The sequence below is a fragment of the Phascolarctos cinereus genome, unplaced genomic scaffold (assembly GCF_003287225.1).
Source record: "Phascolarctos cinereus isolate Bilbo 61053 unplaced genomic scaffold, phaCin_HiC Scaffold_2;HRSCAF=192, whole genome shotgun sequence".
Classification (NCBI taxonomy): Eukaryota; Metazoa; Chordata; class Mammalia; order Diprotodontia; family Phascolarctidae; genus Phascolarctos; species Phascolarctos cinereus.
This window is the reverse complement of record NW_027555625.1, coordinates 394145485-394159690: the sequence shown is the minus strand read 5'-3', so window position 1 is coordinate 394159690 and position 14206 is coordinate 394145485. Positions and strand designations below refer to the sequence as shown.

The following is a 14206-nucleotide window of genomic DNA, read 5'->3' as shown; positions in this document are numbered from 1 at the left end:
AGCATGGACAGACAGAGAGGTCAACAGACATTTGGGACTGGGGACATCCAAGACCCTAGCTCAGAGGCAGATGTGGTGGTAGAATTCCATTCCCCAGAAAAAGAGGGCCAAGACGGAACACCAGGGCAAGAATGACTGGGGCCAGAGGAGATCCCAGGGAATCCCTAAATTAGCATTGGGTGCAGAAGAAGAGGTGCAGTGGTGCTCGGTCACTAATTGCCCAGGTCCTGGTCGTGGATCCAGGGCAGAGAAGAGCTGTTACAATCTCAAGGGAGCATGGGCCCACCTTGCCCGTGTACTAAGCAAGAAACAAGCTCTGGAAATGAATCTGGATGGTTTTGAGCTCAGGAGTAGAGCAACAGGAACACAGCTCTAGCCTTTACTACAGCATATGAGCCCACAGTGGAATTACCAAGGCAAGAGTCCCAGACCAAAGGGGAGATAGCAGTTCAATCACTTCAAGCCCGCAGAGCCTCCCGGTGGCTTAAGAGTGACTGAGTCCAGAAGCAGTTTACTGAAACTTAAATAAATACACACAAGTCAACAGACTCAAATCTAGGTCAGGAGCTGCCAGACCTCAAACCAAGATGTTTGGACCTCTTTCTGGATCACACCAGCTGGAGAGTACTGAAAACTTTCAGGTCACCATACTGAGCTATGAAAGCAATGGCAGAACACAAAAGTACAGAATCTTGGGCCAGACATCTCCCCACCTCACCACCCCCCCTGCCAAAGTGTGTAGAACTCAGACTAACATAAAGTCCAAAATCAAGAAGGAAGCTGGAAGAATGAGAAAACATAAGAAGAACCCAACCATAAAGAGCTTCTATGGTTATGGAAAAGCTCAAGACACACACATGTGCACACATGCATACATGCACACACATACACATGTGCACACACCACATGACTTGGAAACATCTTACAAGCAAGGCCTCAAGGAAAAATGCCTATGGCCGTAAGCCCATAAAGAATTCCTGAATGAGTTAAAGAGTTTGAAAGGGAGCTTAAAAATTATTTTAAAAACCAAATGAGAGCTGTGGAAGAAAACTACAAAGAGAATTAACAGATTAGTAAAAGGGATACAAAATCTTACTGAAGAAAACAACTTCTTGGCCCTATAATTGGCCAAATGGAAGCTAATGACTCCATGAGACATCAAGAAATAATAAAAACAAAGTCAAAAGACTGAAAATATAGAAGAAAATGTGAAATATAAAAGAAAAACAATGGACCTGGAAAACATATTGAGGAGAGATAATTTCAGAATCATTGGCCTACCTACAAGCCAAGAACAGAAAAAATTTAAAAAAACATAGACATTATATTTCAAGAAATAATTTTTCAAAACTGCTTAGATACCTAAGAACCAGAGGGCAAAGTAGAAATTGAAAGAATCTACTAGTCACATCCTGAAAGAAACTCCAAAATCCGGAGTTCCTAGGTCAAGGAAAAAATATTGCAAGCAGCCAGAAAGACTTCAAGTACTGAAGAGACACGGGATAATGCAAGACTTCGCTTTCCAAACAGAAAGTTTGGAATGTGAAATAACAAAAGGCAAAGGATCTAGGCTTACAACCAAGAACAACCTTCCTAGCAAACTAGAATATAATCCTATAGAGAGGAACATGAACCTTTAATTAAATAGAGAACTTTCAAGTTTTCCTGATGAAAAGACTAGAGCTAAATAGAAAATGTGAAATATAAACACAGAAATTTAATAAAAGAACAAAACAGGTAAATGTGAATGAAAAGTCATAAGGGACTCAACAAGGAGAAATTGTTTGTATTCACATATGGGGAGATGATCTCTGTAAGTTCTCAGAATTTTATCATCACCAGGTGTCTTAGAGCGAATCCAATTAGACAGAAGTCTTAGTATTGATTTTATCATATTTGGATGATATCAAAAGAAAAATGGAAGAGTGGTGAAGCTAAGTGCACTGGGACAAGGAGGAAAGAAGAGGAAGAATGGAGAAAACTATCTCACATGAAAGAAATATACAAGGAAAAGTTTATACAGTAGAGTGGGGTGAGAGGAACACTTGAACCTCATTCTCACCTGAACTGGTTCAAGGAGGGAAGAATATAAATATATATGCAGTTGGATACAGAAATTAATCTTACTCCACAGGGAATTAGGAGAAAAGGAGCTAAGGGGGAATAAAAGAGAGAATAGATTAAAGGAAGCAATGGCAGAAGCAAAAGATTTTTAAAGAGGAGATATTAGAAAAAAGGGAAAGAAAAGTATAAAAGAATGGGGAAGAGGGAAATAAATAGCAATCATAACTGGGAATGTGAGTGAGGTGAACTCACCCCTAAAACAGAAGAGGATAGGAGAGTGGATTAGAAAATAGAATCAAGGGGCAGCTAGGTGATGCAGTAGATAGAGCACCAGCCCTGGATTCAAGGGGACCTGAGTTCAAATCTGGCCTCAGACGCATAACACTTACTAGCTGTGTGACCCTGGGCAAGTCACTTAACCCCATTGCCTAGCCCAAAAATTAAAAGAAATTAAAAAAAGAAAGAAAATAGAATCCAGCACTATTTTGTTTACAAGAAGCATACTTGAAAGAGAAAAAACACACATAGAGTTAAAATAAGGAGCCAATCATAATCTATTATGCCTCAGCAAAAGTAAAAAGGTGTCTTTTTCTCAGTTAAAGAAAAAGCAAAAATAGACCTAAATAAAGGAGATGAATGGGGAAACTACATTTTGCTAAAAGGTACCAGAGACAACAAATTAATATCAATACTGAACATATATGCACCAAATGACACATCTATATTCTTAAAGGAAAAATTAAATTATAATAGTAAGGGACCTCAATTTACCCCTCTTGGGCTTAGATAAATCTAACCATAAAATTTAAAAAAAAAAATAATGTTGAGGATATGAACAGAATTTAGAAAAGTTAAATATAATAGGCCTCTGGAGCATATTGAATGGGAAAAAAAGAAATCTACCTATTTCACAGCTGTGCATGGCACATCTACAAAAATTTGCCACATTAAGGATGTGAACACCTCACAAACAAACACACAAAAGCAGAAATATTAAGTGCATCTCTTCTGACAACAGTACAGTAAACATATTTAATAAGGAAATTTTGAAGCATATATTAAGTTAATTGGAAACTAAGTAGCTTAATTCTAGAGAGTGGGTGAATCAAAGAACAAATCCTAGAAATAATCAATAATTTATTCAAGATGACAACAAGAAGATAACATATAAAACTCTATGATATGAAGACACATCCTTAGGGGAACTTTCTGTCTCTGAACTATTTCATCAACAAAAGAGAGAAAGAGGAGATCAAGAAATGGAGCATTCAACAACAACCAAAAAAAGGATGGAAAGCTCTAGAAAACCAACAAATTTTAAAAGTGCTAATTAAACACCAAACATAGAAAGCCTGAAAATCAATAGAGAGAAACGAAAGTTAAAAGAAAATCATTGAACTATCGAATGAAAGTAGGAGCTGGCCCTGGCATCATGAGGACCTAAATTCAAATCCAGCCTCAGATTAATATTAGCCGTATGACCCTAGGCAAGTCACTTAATCCTGATTGCCTCCAAAAAAAAAATAACTAAGAGCTGTTTTTGTTTTATTTTGTTTTTAAAGAAAAACATTAAGGGAAAGGACCCACATCTACAAAAATATTTGGAAATTGAGGGGATGTCCATCAATTGGGGAATGACTGAACAAGTTGTGGTATATGAATATAATGGAATACTATTGTGCTATAAGAAATGATGAGCAGGTGAACTTTAGAGAAACTTGAAAAGACTTGTTGTAAACTGATGCTGAGTGAAGTGAGCAGAGCCAGGAGAACATTGTACACAGTAACAGCCACATCGTGCAATGACTAACTTTGATAGACTTAGCTCTTCTCAGCAATGCAAGGATCTAAGACAAATCCAAAAGATTCACAATAGAAAATGCTGTGCACATCCAGAGAAAGAACTATGGAGTCTGAATGCAGATCAAAGCATACTATTTCCTCTCTTTTTTTTGTTTTGTTTTGTTTTGTTTCTTTTTTCTCGTGGTTCCTCCCATTGGTTCTAATTCTTCTTTACAACATGACTAATGTAAGAATATGTTTAATATAAATGTGTATGTAGATCCTATATCAGATTGCATGCTGTCTTGGGGAGGGAGGGAGAGAAAATTTTAAACTCGAAAAACTTATGGAAGTGAATATTGAAAACTAAAAATAAATAATGTTTTTAAAAAAGAAAAACATTAAAATAGATAAGCCATTCATTTATTTGCTTAAGAAAAAGAAAAACATAATATTACCAGTATCCAAAATGAAAAAAGTTATGGAAACTAAAAGCAATTATTATGATCTGTTTAGCCCAACTATAAAGGCCAATAAAACTCACAATGTAAATGAACTGGATAAATATTTACAAAAATATAAATTGCCAAGATTAATAGAACAGGAAATAGAATACTTAAATAACCCTGTCTTTTAGAAAAATAAATTGAATAAGTCATAAATGAGCTCACTAATATAAAAATTCCAAAACCAGATGAATTTACAAACTAATTCTACATGATAGTTAAAGAACAATTCTAGCACTACATAAAAAGTTTGAAAAAAATAGATAAAGTATTCTACCATATTCCTTCAAAGACCCAAATATGGTTTCTATGCCTAAACCAGAGACAGTCAAAACACACACACAAAAAAGCCATGAGGCAATTTCCATAATGAATATTGCTTTTAAAAAAATTAAATAAAATGTTAGAAAGAAGACTACAGCAACATATACAAAGATTGTACACTATGACCAGGCTGGATTTATACCAGGAATGCAGGGTTGGTTCAATATTGGAAAACTATAAACATAATTGACATTAATAATAAAACCAACAAAATCATATCAACAGATGCAGGAAAAGTTTGATAAAATACAATACCCATTCCTGTTAAAGAAAAAAGAAAAAATAAACAGTAAAATACACAGGAATAAATGGAGCTTTCCTTAAAATGATTAGTATATATTTAAAACCAAGAGTAAGCATTATCTGTAATGGGGATGAGCTAGAAGCCTTTCCTATAAGATCAAAGGTGAAGCAAGGACGTCCATTATCACCATTACTATTCAATTGTAGTAGAAATGCTAGCTATCACAAGATAAGAAAAATATATTGAAGGAATAAGTATGGTCAAAGCGGAAACAAAACTATCACTTTTTTCAGATGATATGATGATTTACTTAGAGAACCCTGGAGAGTCAACTAAAAACTAATCAAAACAATTAACAACTTGAGCAAAGTTGCAGGATATAAACGAAACCTACACAAATCATTAGCATTTCTGTAGATTAACAAAAAAAAACAGAGATAAAAAAATTCATATAAAATACCTCAGACAATAAAAATACATGGGAATGTATCTTCCTAGACTTACACAGGAACTATATGAGCGTAATTATAGAACACTCTTCATACAAATAAAGACAGATCTAAAGAATTAGAGAAATATTTGTTGCTCATGGGTATGCCAAGACAACATAATAAAAATGACAGTAGTGTCTAAATTAATTTACTTGTTCAGTACCATACCAAATAATCAAAGAATTACTTTATAGAGATAGAAAAATAATGGTAAAATTCATCTGGAGGAATAAAAGATCAAGAATATCATGGGAATCAATTAAAAAAAAAAAGGAAGGAGACCTAACAGTATCAATCTCCAACTACACTACAAAACTGTAATAATCAAAACAATCTGCTACTGTTTAAGAAATAGAGAGATTGAACAGTGGGACAGATCAGTTATATAAAATACAGAAGCAAATGAGCACAGTAACCTAATATGTTTGATAAATCCAAAGATCTCAGCTATTGGGGCAGGAACTCGCTATTTGACAAAAACTATTGGGAAACCTGGAAAACAGTTTGGCAGAAACTAGGCACAGATTAATATATCACACTAATATATCAAAATGGTTACATAATTTAGACATAAAAGTATATAATAAGCAAATTAGTGAAGTATGAAAAAAATTACTTGTCAGATCTGCGGATAGGGGAAGAGTTCATTATCAAATAAAAGATAAAGAGATTTACTGGTGAGTGGATAATTTTAATTATATAAAATTTAAATGGCTTTGCACAAACAAAGTCAATGCAGCTACAATTAGAAGAAAAGCAGGAAACTGAGAGATAGTACCTTGCCTCAGGTAATCGCGTTCATAAGAAAGCCATGGCCAAAAAAATACACCACCTGGTGGCCAGTGATATTCGGAGCTCCTTAACTTAAGAAGGCCAGGAATCTGAGAACAGACACACCATGTCACCAGGCTCCAGCCTGAAGCCTTTGCAACTTAGTAGAACCCACCAGACTTTGCCTGTGCCGTCACAGCCTTGAGAATCTCAGAGTCACTTCAATGCCATGATAAGAAACTGGAGGATCACTAGAATAGAGGATTTTCATCCAAGCTTAAGTAAAAATCCTTGCAGTTCAAAGCAGAAGTTAAGAACATTAAGTCAGCTGAAGTATTTTGTTCAAGCTTTATGTATGTTTGTGAGTGTTTATATTCTTTTTTATTTCTACTCTTGAAAACATCATATCCATTTGATAAACTATTCATTGACAACAAAACAGGGGATCTTATCCTATTTTGTGTCATTAACCCCTTTAACGGTCTGGTAAAGCCTCTATGGACCCCTTCTCACAATAATGTTTTTCAATATATAAAATAAAATACATAGGATTATAAGGAAACAAATATATTTAAATGCAGTTATCAAAATGTGTTTTTTAAAGCTCCTGGATCCCAGGTTCAGAAAGCCTACTCTAAAAGAACTCATTGTACCTGAAATACAGGTTATAAGTTGTTCTGCTCTTTCTCAGGAATGCACAGAAGGTAATGAAAGAAATGAGAACACACGTTTCTCAAGTCTGTGCTCTGTCTTCCAGAAACCAGTGACTTTAGCCAATTTCTAGGTCTTTTGTGGATCATTTATGAATAGACAGCCTGAATAACTGTCAGTTATAACTGTCATTTAAAGCCAAAAACCACATCAGATATCATTGTCCTAAATATACCACCTACAAGCAAAGTCTTTCAGGGGAGTAGAAAGAGAATCCAACTTGAAAATGGGAAGTCTGAGTGCTAAACCTAGCTCTACTGCTCATCCTCTGTGTGAATTTGGCCAAGATAATAAGATTTTGACCTGGAAGAGACCTTGGAGATCATTTTGTCTATCTTCTTCATTTTACATGTGAGGAAACTGAGGCCCAGAGAAGTTATGCAATTCACTCGAGGTCATGTGTATAATAACTAGAAGAACTGAGATGTGAACTCAGTCCCTCTGACTCCATGGCACCATGCTTCTTTCCCTCTTCCAGCCTGGGTTTCCTCATTATCGACTGAGGTGTCTGTACTGGGGCCAATAATCTCTGAGGTCTCTTCCAGCTCTCAAATGCAATGAGTCTACCATTTTCTATCAATCATTAGAGGTCAGCTTTGGTGATGGTAACCTGCATGAATTCCTTCCCCACAGTTCTACAAGTTGTCAACTTTCTGGATTGCCATGTTGGATGCTTTCTATCAGAGCCTCATCTGTTTCTTTATCCCTTATTTGGTAAGTTCATTACCCACTTTCCAGTCTTGAACCTGGATTGAGGATTTTTTCCTGTTTTGGCACGGGATTTGGTTTTGTGCAATGTGTAGGGCTGAGTCCAGAGACAAAGTGTCCTCCTAAACTCTATACCTTAAACATGGGTGGCTGCCACCAGGTAAATGGAGATAAGAACGAAATATTGGTTATTGGATGATTATTGGATGATATTGGAAATGTTGGATGAGAAAGAAAACCCAGTACAATTTAACAAGAACTTAATAAATTCCTACCTTGTGTAAGTCCCTACCCTCAAGAAGTTGTTGTGCTGGGGAGACCTAGGCCAGTTAAATTCATCCTGGTATAATCAAAAGACCGCAGATGTAAAATTGAAGGCAACTTTATAAATCACCTGGTCTAAAATCCCATCACTTTCAGATGAGAAAACTGGGGTCTAGAGGAAGGGAGAAATTAATCTAAGGTCATACAAGTAGTGAGAAGGCAGGCTTCAATCCCAAGTTTGTATTCCCCACAGTGCCTAGCTCAGTCCTGGGCACACAGTAAGTGACCAGCAAACATTTGTAGAAAGAACAAATCATTTAATCCAGAGAGCACCTGGAGAATCCACTCCTAGGCATCTACATAGGCTGCCTTGCATGCCCAGAACCCCCTCCTTGTTATGCCTGGTTCAGGCACCAACTACTGTACAGAGAATTCCCTGGTTTCCTTTACTGCCCCTGGCTGAAAATGATCTCTCCCTATTACAACTTGACCCTGAACACATTGTTCTCTCTAATGTGTCTGGCTGCCACTGAATTAATGGATGCTCTCTCCCTAGTAAAAAGGCACACATCTGGCTTGCCTTTGCAGCCTTACTCCTTCCCATAATGACCTCTTCCTGATAAGAAATTCTCCCTCTTCTCAAATGCTTCTACTCTCAGACAAATGCTTACATTTTTATTTTACCACACCCTCTCCTATGAAGCCAAGGGATAGATGGTCATTGCCACACACATTGCCAATATATGCCTCTTTTTTTAATCTATCCTTTTTAATTCCCATTCCTCCTCCTTCCCCCCCCCCATAGAATATAAGCCCCTTAACAGAAGAGGCTGTAATACTTTTGTATTTGTGTCACCAGCACCTAAAACTGTTCCTGGCTATCAATTTGTCAATCCACAAACATTTATTAAGTTCTCAGTATGTGCCAAGCACCGTTCTAGGCACTAACACAGAGACGTAAGTGAAATAGTCCCTGTCTTTAAGGAGTTTAGCCAGGGGAGATGACATATACATAGGATTATAAGGTTATAGGATCCTACATGAGTACATACATAATATATACAAAATTAATACAAAGCAGGTTAGAGGAAGAGGACACTGGCAGCAATGAGGAAGGACTGGGACATGGCAGATGCTTGGTAAATATTTGTTTAATCAAACATACCTAATAAATTCAGGTTGGTTTTGATTTTTATTAATTAAATGTTTTACTGATGCTCTTTTTTTTTAACATTTCTACTCTCCAATGACGCCTGTCCCCTTACCCAACTAAGAAGACTAGATAAGTGAAACTGATTAGCACTGTCCATGTCTGACAGGATATGATTCATTCCACACCTATAATCCCCATGTGTCTCTTTTGCAGGTCTACAAGGACTCTAACATTGGTGTCTTCACTTTTGGAACACCCATCAATACCATCTCCCTTATCATAATCCTGTTACACCAGGCAATGGAAATGAAGACATGGGTATGGACACCATAAGATCATCAATGTGTGGTTGAGAAGGAACCTTAGGAAGCGTTCAGGCTAGCCCTACCATTTTATAGATGAAATAACCAAGGATCAGAGAGATTAAATGGATTACCAAAATTAAATTGTAACAGGAGGTAAAGCTAGGTTCTCTGACTCCAAATCCACCATTCTTTCTACTGTACAAATTGGTTTCCTAGTAATTATTTCTGCAAATATTTTGGCTTGCATTCAATTAGCTGTCCTCTTAGGTCCTTTCCAATTATAAGATACTGCAAGTCTAGAGGGCCAGGAGACAGGTTAGGAGGATTCCAAGTTGGTTCTGCAATTAGGCTTAGACTTCACAAACTGGCCTTTCTAGTCTTTTTTCACACTATTCCCTCCCCTTTTGCCATTCAGCATTACAACCAAACTACACTGGTAGCTCTTGTCTCATCTTATTCCCTACCACACGTGTGGAGCTATACAAGCCATCCCACGTGACTCAAACACATTCCCTGTTGACATCCTTCCCTTCCTTTAAGGCTCATCTATTGCAGGTGCTATTCCCCTCCCCCCTTTCATAAAGTCTGCCATGATCCCTCCAAGTTCCCAACTGGAAGTCATTTATCCTTACGAAAATTTTCCAAAACAGTTTTGTCTTATCCCCTTTTTGCCCTTAACCCTTTCTCCCTTGTATTGTTCTCATCAATTATCCAATCGACAAACATTGATTAAACATCTACTGTGTGCCAGGCACCAAGAATTCAGATATAAAGAATGGAACAATCCAGGAGAAACAAGTGCGTGTATGAAATAAAGTACATAATGAATATAAAGAGGATAAGTGCAAATAAATGTGAAGTAGTTAAATACAAGATTGTTGAGAGATGATGCTGGGTTTGGAGTCAGGAAAACCTTAGTTCAAATTTGGCCTCAGACACTTATTAACTACGTGACCTTGGGCAAGTCATTTAACCTCTATTTGCCTCATTTTCCTCAACTCTAACATCAAGCTAATAATAGCACCTACCTCCTAGAATTGTTGTGAGGATAAAATAAGATAATACTTGTAAAGCACTTAGCACAGTACCTGGCACACAGTAGACACAATACAAATGCTAGCTATTGTTGTTATTATTATTATCATAACTGTTGCTATTATTACTATTATCAACTAGCAGTTGTGGGGATCAGGAACGATTTCATATAGAAGGTAGTACTTTGGCTGTGTCTTCAAGAAAGAAGGGGACTTGGAGGTGCAGGGGGAGGGCATTCTAGGAATGCCGACTTAGCAGTGTATGTCTGCTCTTGCTCCTCACACACATGAGACAGTAATCACCTTAATGGTGGGGACTGGCATTTTTATCACTGTCACCAGTGCCTGTCATAGGACGGGCTCTTAATACATGCCAGTGGAACAACTTCTCACTTACAAGCTGTGTGACCATGGACAAATCACTTAACCATCTGATCCTTGGTTTCCTCATCTATAAAATAAGAGATTTAGACTAGATATCTCTACGATTCTTGTCTTTAAAGAGCTTAGATTCTAACCAGGAAAACAAAACCCAAGAAACATGAAACAATGAGAACACAGTTAAATGCTGAACTGTGAAATCCTGATTATAACTGTTCCTCGGCACTTCCAAAGAGGGAGAAGTTAGTGACAACAAAAAGCCTTCTTTGAATAATGGATATGAACTGCATGCACAAATGAGAAGAAGATACCCTGGGGGTAGGGGGAGATACCTTGGGAATAGGGTAGGGATGGAGCACAAGCAAAGGCACAAGGTTTGTTTAAAAAAAAAAAAAGAATAAAAACCAGAGTGTTTGGAGAAAGTAAAGACACTAACCTCATTGCTCTGCTTATTGGAGCAAAAGATTAATGTTGGTAAGTAGTGGGAAACATGGTTTCATAAATCATTCAATTCAACAAGCATGTATTAAGCTACCTGTTATATATAAGGAGAAGGGAAATGTGATATAATGTATAAAGGCTTAGTCTTAGAGTCAGGAAGGACTGCCTTCAAGTCCTGCCTCTTATATATGCTAGCCTTGTGACCATGGACAAGTCACCTAACCACTCAGCACCTCAGAGGCAACTTTTGAAGGCTGAATTTCAGACAACTTGCTGATCTGCAACCACTGGCCAAATTTCCACAGCAGGAGCTTCTTACACCAATAAAAATCACAGATCCACACCCCTCCCAAAATGAAAAGTCCAAGGCATTGTATTTGGTACTCAGGGAGTCAAAGACAAAAAGCTGAGCAGTCCAGGCACTCCAGAAGTTGACATTGTAGGTAAAATGAGGCCAGATTTTAGAGGAACTTAAAAGTTATTCTTCCCAAATGGTATGCCCTTACGATTGCAGAAACAAATTCAATAGATAGAAGAGAGACAATGTGGATTTCACCTGACATACTTATGCTCCAGAACACCGGTCCACCTTACCCTTGGTCAGTGGACCTTCACCCCAGAGTTAAGCTAGGACCTGATTATCCCAGGCACTGGCCATAGAACAATTTAGCATAAAGACTTTCTTCTTATTGGAGTAACCTCTATGCATGATTCTCATTCAACTGTGCCACCAAATAGACTTTTTTTAACTCAGTAATACACAATCAGGCTGCCATTGTAACCAAGACAGATGATGAGGCTGTTAAGATTTGGGAAATTTTCTGATTTCGATTCTCTTTACAAAGAAATAGAATTAACATCCTGAGCCATTTAACTGAATATGCTGCATCATTCATCTTTCCAAAAAAGGCATTTTTTTTACATCTTCTCCACGCAGTTTTGCAGTAGTAATCACTCAGTAGAAGAGACAGACCAAGTTAATGGCATCTCAGGCATCTGAACCCCTTCAGTTCCTCTTTCTGTCCATGGAGCCTGCAGTGCTCCATCACGCAGAGAAATCGAACACAGGGCATGATTCAGGGCCCTTGGAAAAGGAGCTAGTTGTCCAAACCACAGCACAGAAATTTTGAACATGCTCTAAAAAGGGTCCAGAGTCTGTATCTTCTGTAATATTCACATAAAAGGCTACTCTTATTAGGATACTGGGCCTGTGGTTTTGTCGCCAAAGGGAACTCCCAAATGAAGAGACTCCCTCTCCCAGTGCAGTCAGCACCATCTCTGCAACTCATAATCTTGGGAAGTCGTCTAGAGCGCTGAGAGATTGTCCAGAGTCATATCGCCAATACATGTCAAAGGCAGGGGCTGAACCCACGTCTTCCTGGCTGCAAGGCCAGCTCGCTACTACATCCCACTAACTCCCAAGAGAGTTATTTTTATAGAGTTAACACAAGTTCAAATACCCATATCTTTTCTGGTTAGTCCCAGATCCACAGTAAGATGAGAAAGCCAGCTAAGGTGAGACAAGCCAACCAGTATTTATTAAGTGCATGCTGTGTGCCAGGCACTGTTTTAAGCCCTGGAGAGCCAAGTATAAGCAAAAAGTAGCCCCGTGCCTCCAGAAGGTTTTCATTCCAATGAGGGGAGGATGACATACAAAAGGGACCTGAGGGAGAAAGGGAAAGGCACCTGAGTGGGGATGTGGTGGAGATGTCCTGAGAGTCAGAGGCAGAGCTGAGGAGGAGAATTAAGCATGGACAGCCCAGGCCCATCCCCAAAATGTAGGCCCCAAGAGGAACTCAGGAATAGTAGAGGCTGCCAGAGAGGTGGAGGGGTATTCCATGGGGAGAAGACCCTAGTCACAGAGGGGAAAGCTCCAGGGCGGGGGTGGAACCTGCTGCCTCGAGGCCACAGGTGGCCCTCTAGGTCCTCAAGTGTGGCCCTTTGACTGAATCCAAACTTCACGGAACAAATCCCCTTCATAAAAGGATTTTTTCTATAAAACTTAAGACTCAGTGAAAGGCCACATCCAAGGACCTAGAAGGCCACATGGGGCCTCGGGGCGTGGGCTCCCCACCCCTGTTTCAGGCCTGGCAGTGAAGTCCTAAGAACCAGGAGGAAACACCACCTTATAGAACTGCTACTGGTGGCCAGCTTCCCTTGACTTTGAGCATGACATCACTCCATGTTTTCTCCTTTGCAGACTTTCATCCACGGCTCTGTGCTCCTGGGAAGCTTCCTGCTTTATTTCGTGTTCTCCCTCCTGTACAATGCCTTCTGCATCACCTGCAGCAGCCCAGCCAACCCCTACTGGATCATGGAGAGGCAGATGTCAGATCCTGTCTTCTACCTCGTGTGCCTCCTGACACCTGTCGCCGCCCTCCTTCCAAGGTTAGCGTGTTTGGACTGTTCTCCCTACAGCCACGGAGAGGCTAGGTGGCACCACAGTGCACAGAGCACCAGGCCTGGAGTCAGGAAGACTCCTCTGCCTGAGTTCAAATCTGGCCTCAGACACTTACTAGCTGTGTGACCCTGGGCAAGTCACATCACCATGTTTGCCTCAGTTTCCTCATCTGTCTAATGAGCTGGAGAAGAAAATGGCAAATCACCCCAGTTTCTCTGCCAAGAAAATCCCAAGTCAGTCACAGAGTTGGACGCGACTGAAAATGCCTGAACAACCCTAGAGCCGCAACTCCACTCACTAACTCCACAATCCAGGGATTAGGAGCTCAGATTTCTCGGGAGCCTATTGGGCTACTGTTTTAACGACAGTACGGAATAGTGAGTGTCGTGAGCACTAAGCTAGAGTCCTGGGTTCTAGTCTCAGCTCTCCCACTGAGGAGCTTTGTGACCTTAGGCAAGCCCAGTGACCTCTTCAGATTTGTTATCTATAAAATGTGTATAGTAATACACTTTTCATTTCCATTTTGTCTTATCCGAGGTTATTATTGAAAAAAGGAATAAAACTAAATTTAAAAGCACTTTGAAAAGAAGTACTTTATAAAAACAAACACATCATTATGAGGTCTA

The 14206-nt window shown here is 38.9% G+C and overlaps 1 protein-coding gene across 3 annotated transcripts in view; it reads left to right on the top strand.

Moving 5' to 3' along the window:
• Positions 1–14206, top strand: part of ATP10B (ATPase phospholipid transporting 10B (putative)) — a 362023-nt gene that overhangs the window by 339247 nt on the left and 8570 nt on the right. For all 3 annotated transcript variants that reach the window (XM_020992355.2, XM_078150541.1, XM_020992354.2), the window contains 3 exons: positions 7527–7607; positions 9232–9336; positions 13380–13567. In XM_020992355.2, coding sequence (XP_020848014.1) covers positions 7527–7607; positions 9232–9336; positions 13380–13567 — 374 coding nt within the window. The remainder of the gene's footprint in view (positions 1–7526; positions 7608–9231; positions 9337–13379; positions 13568–14206) is intronic.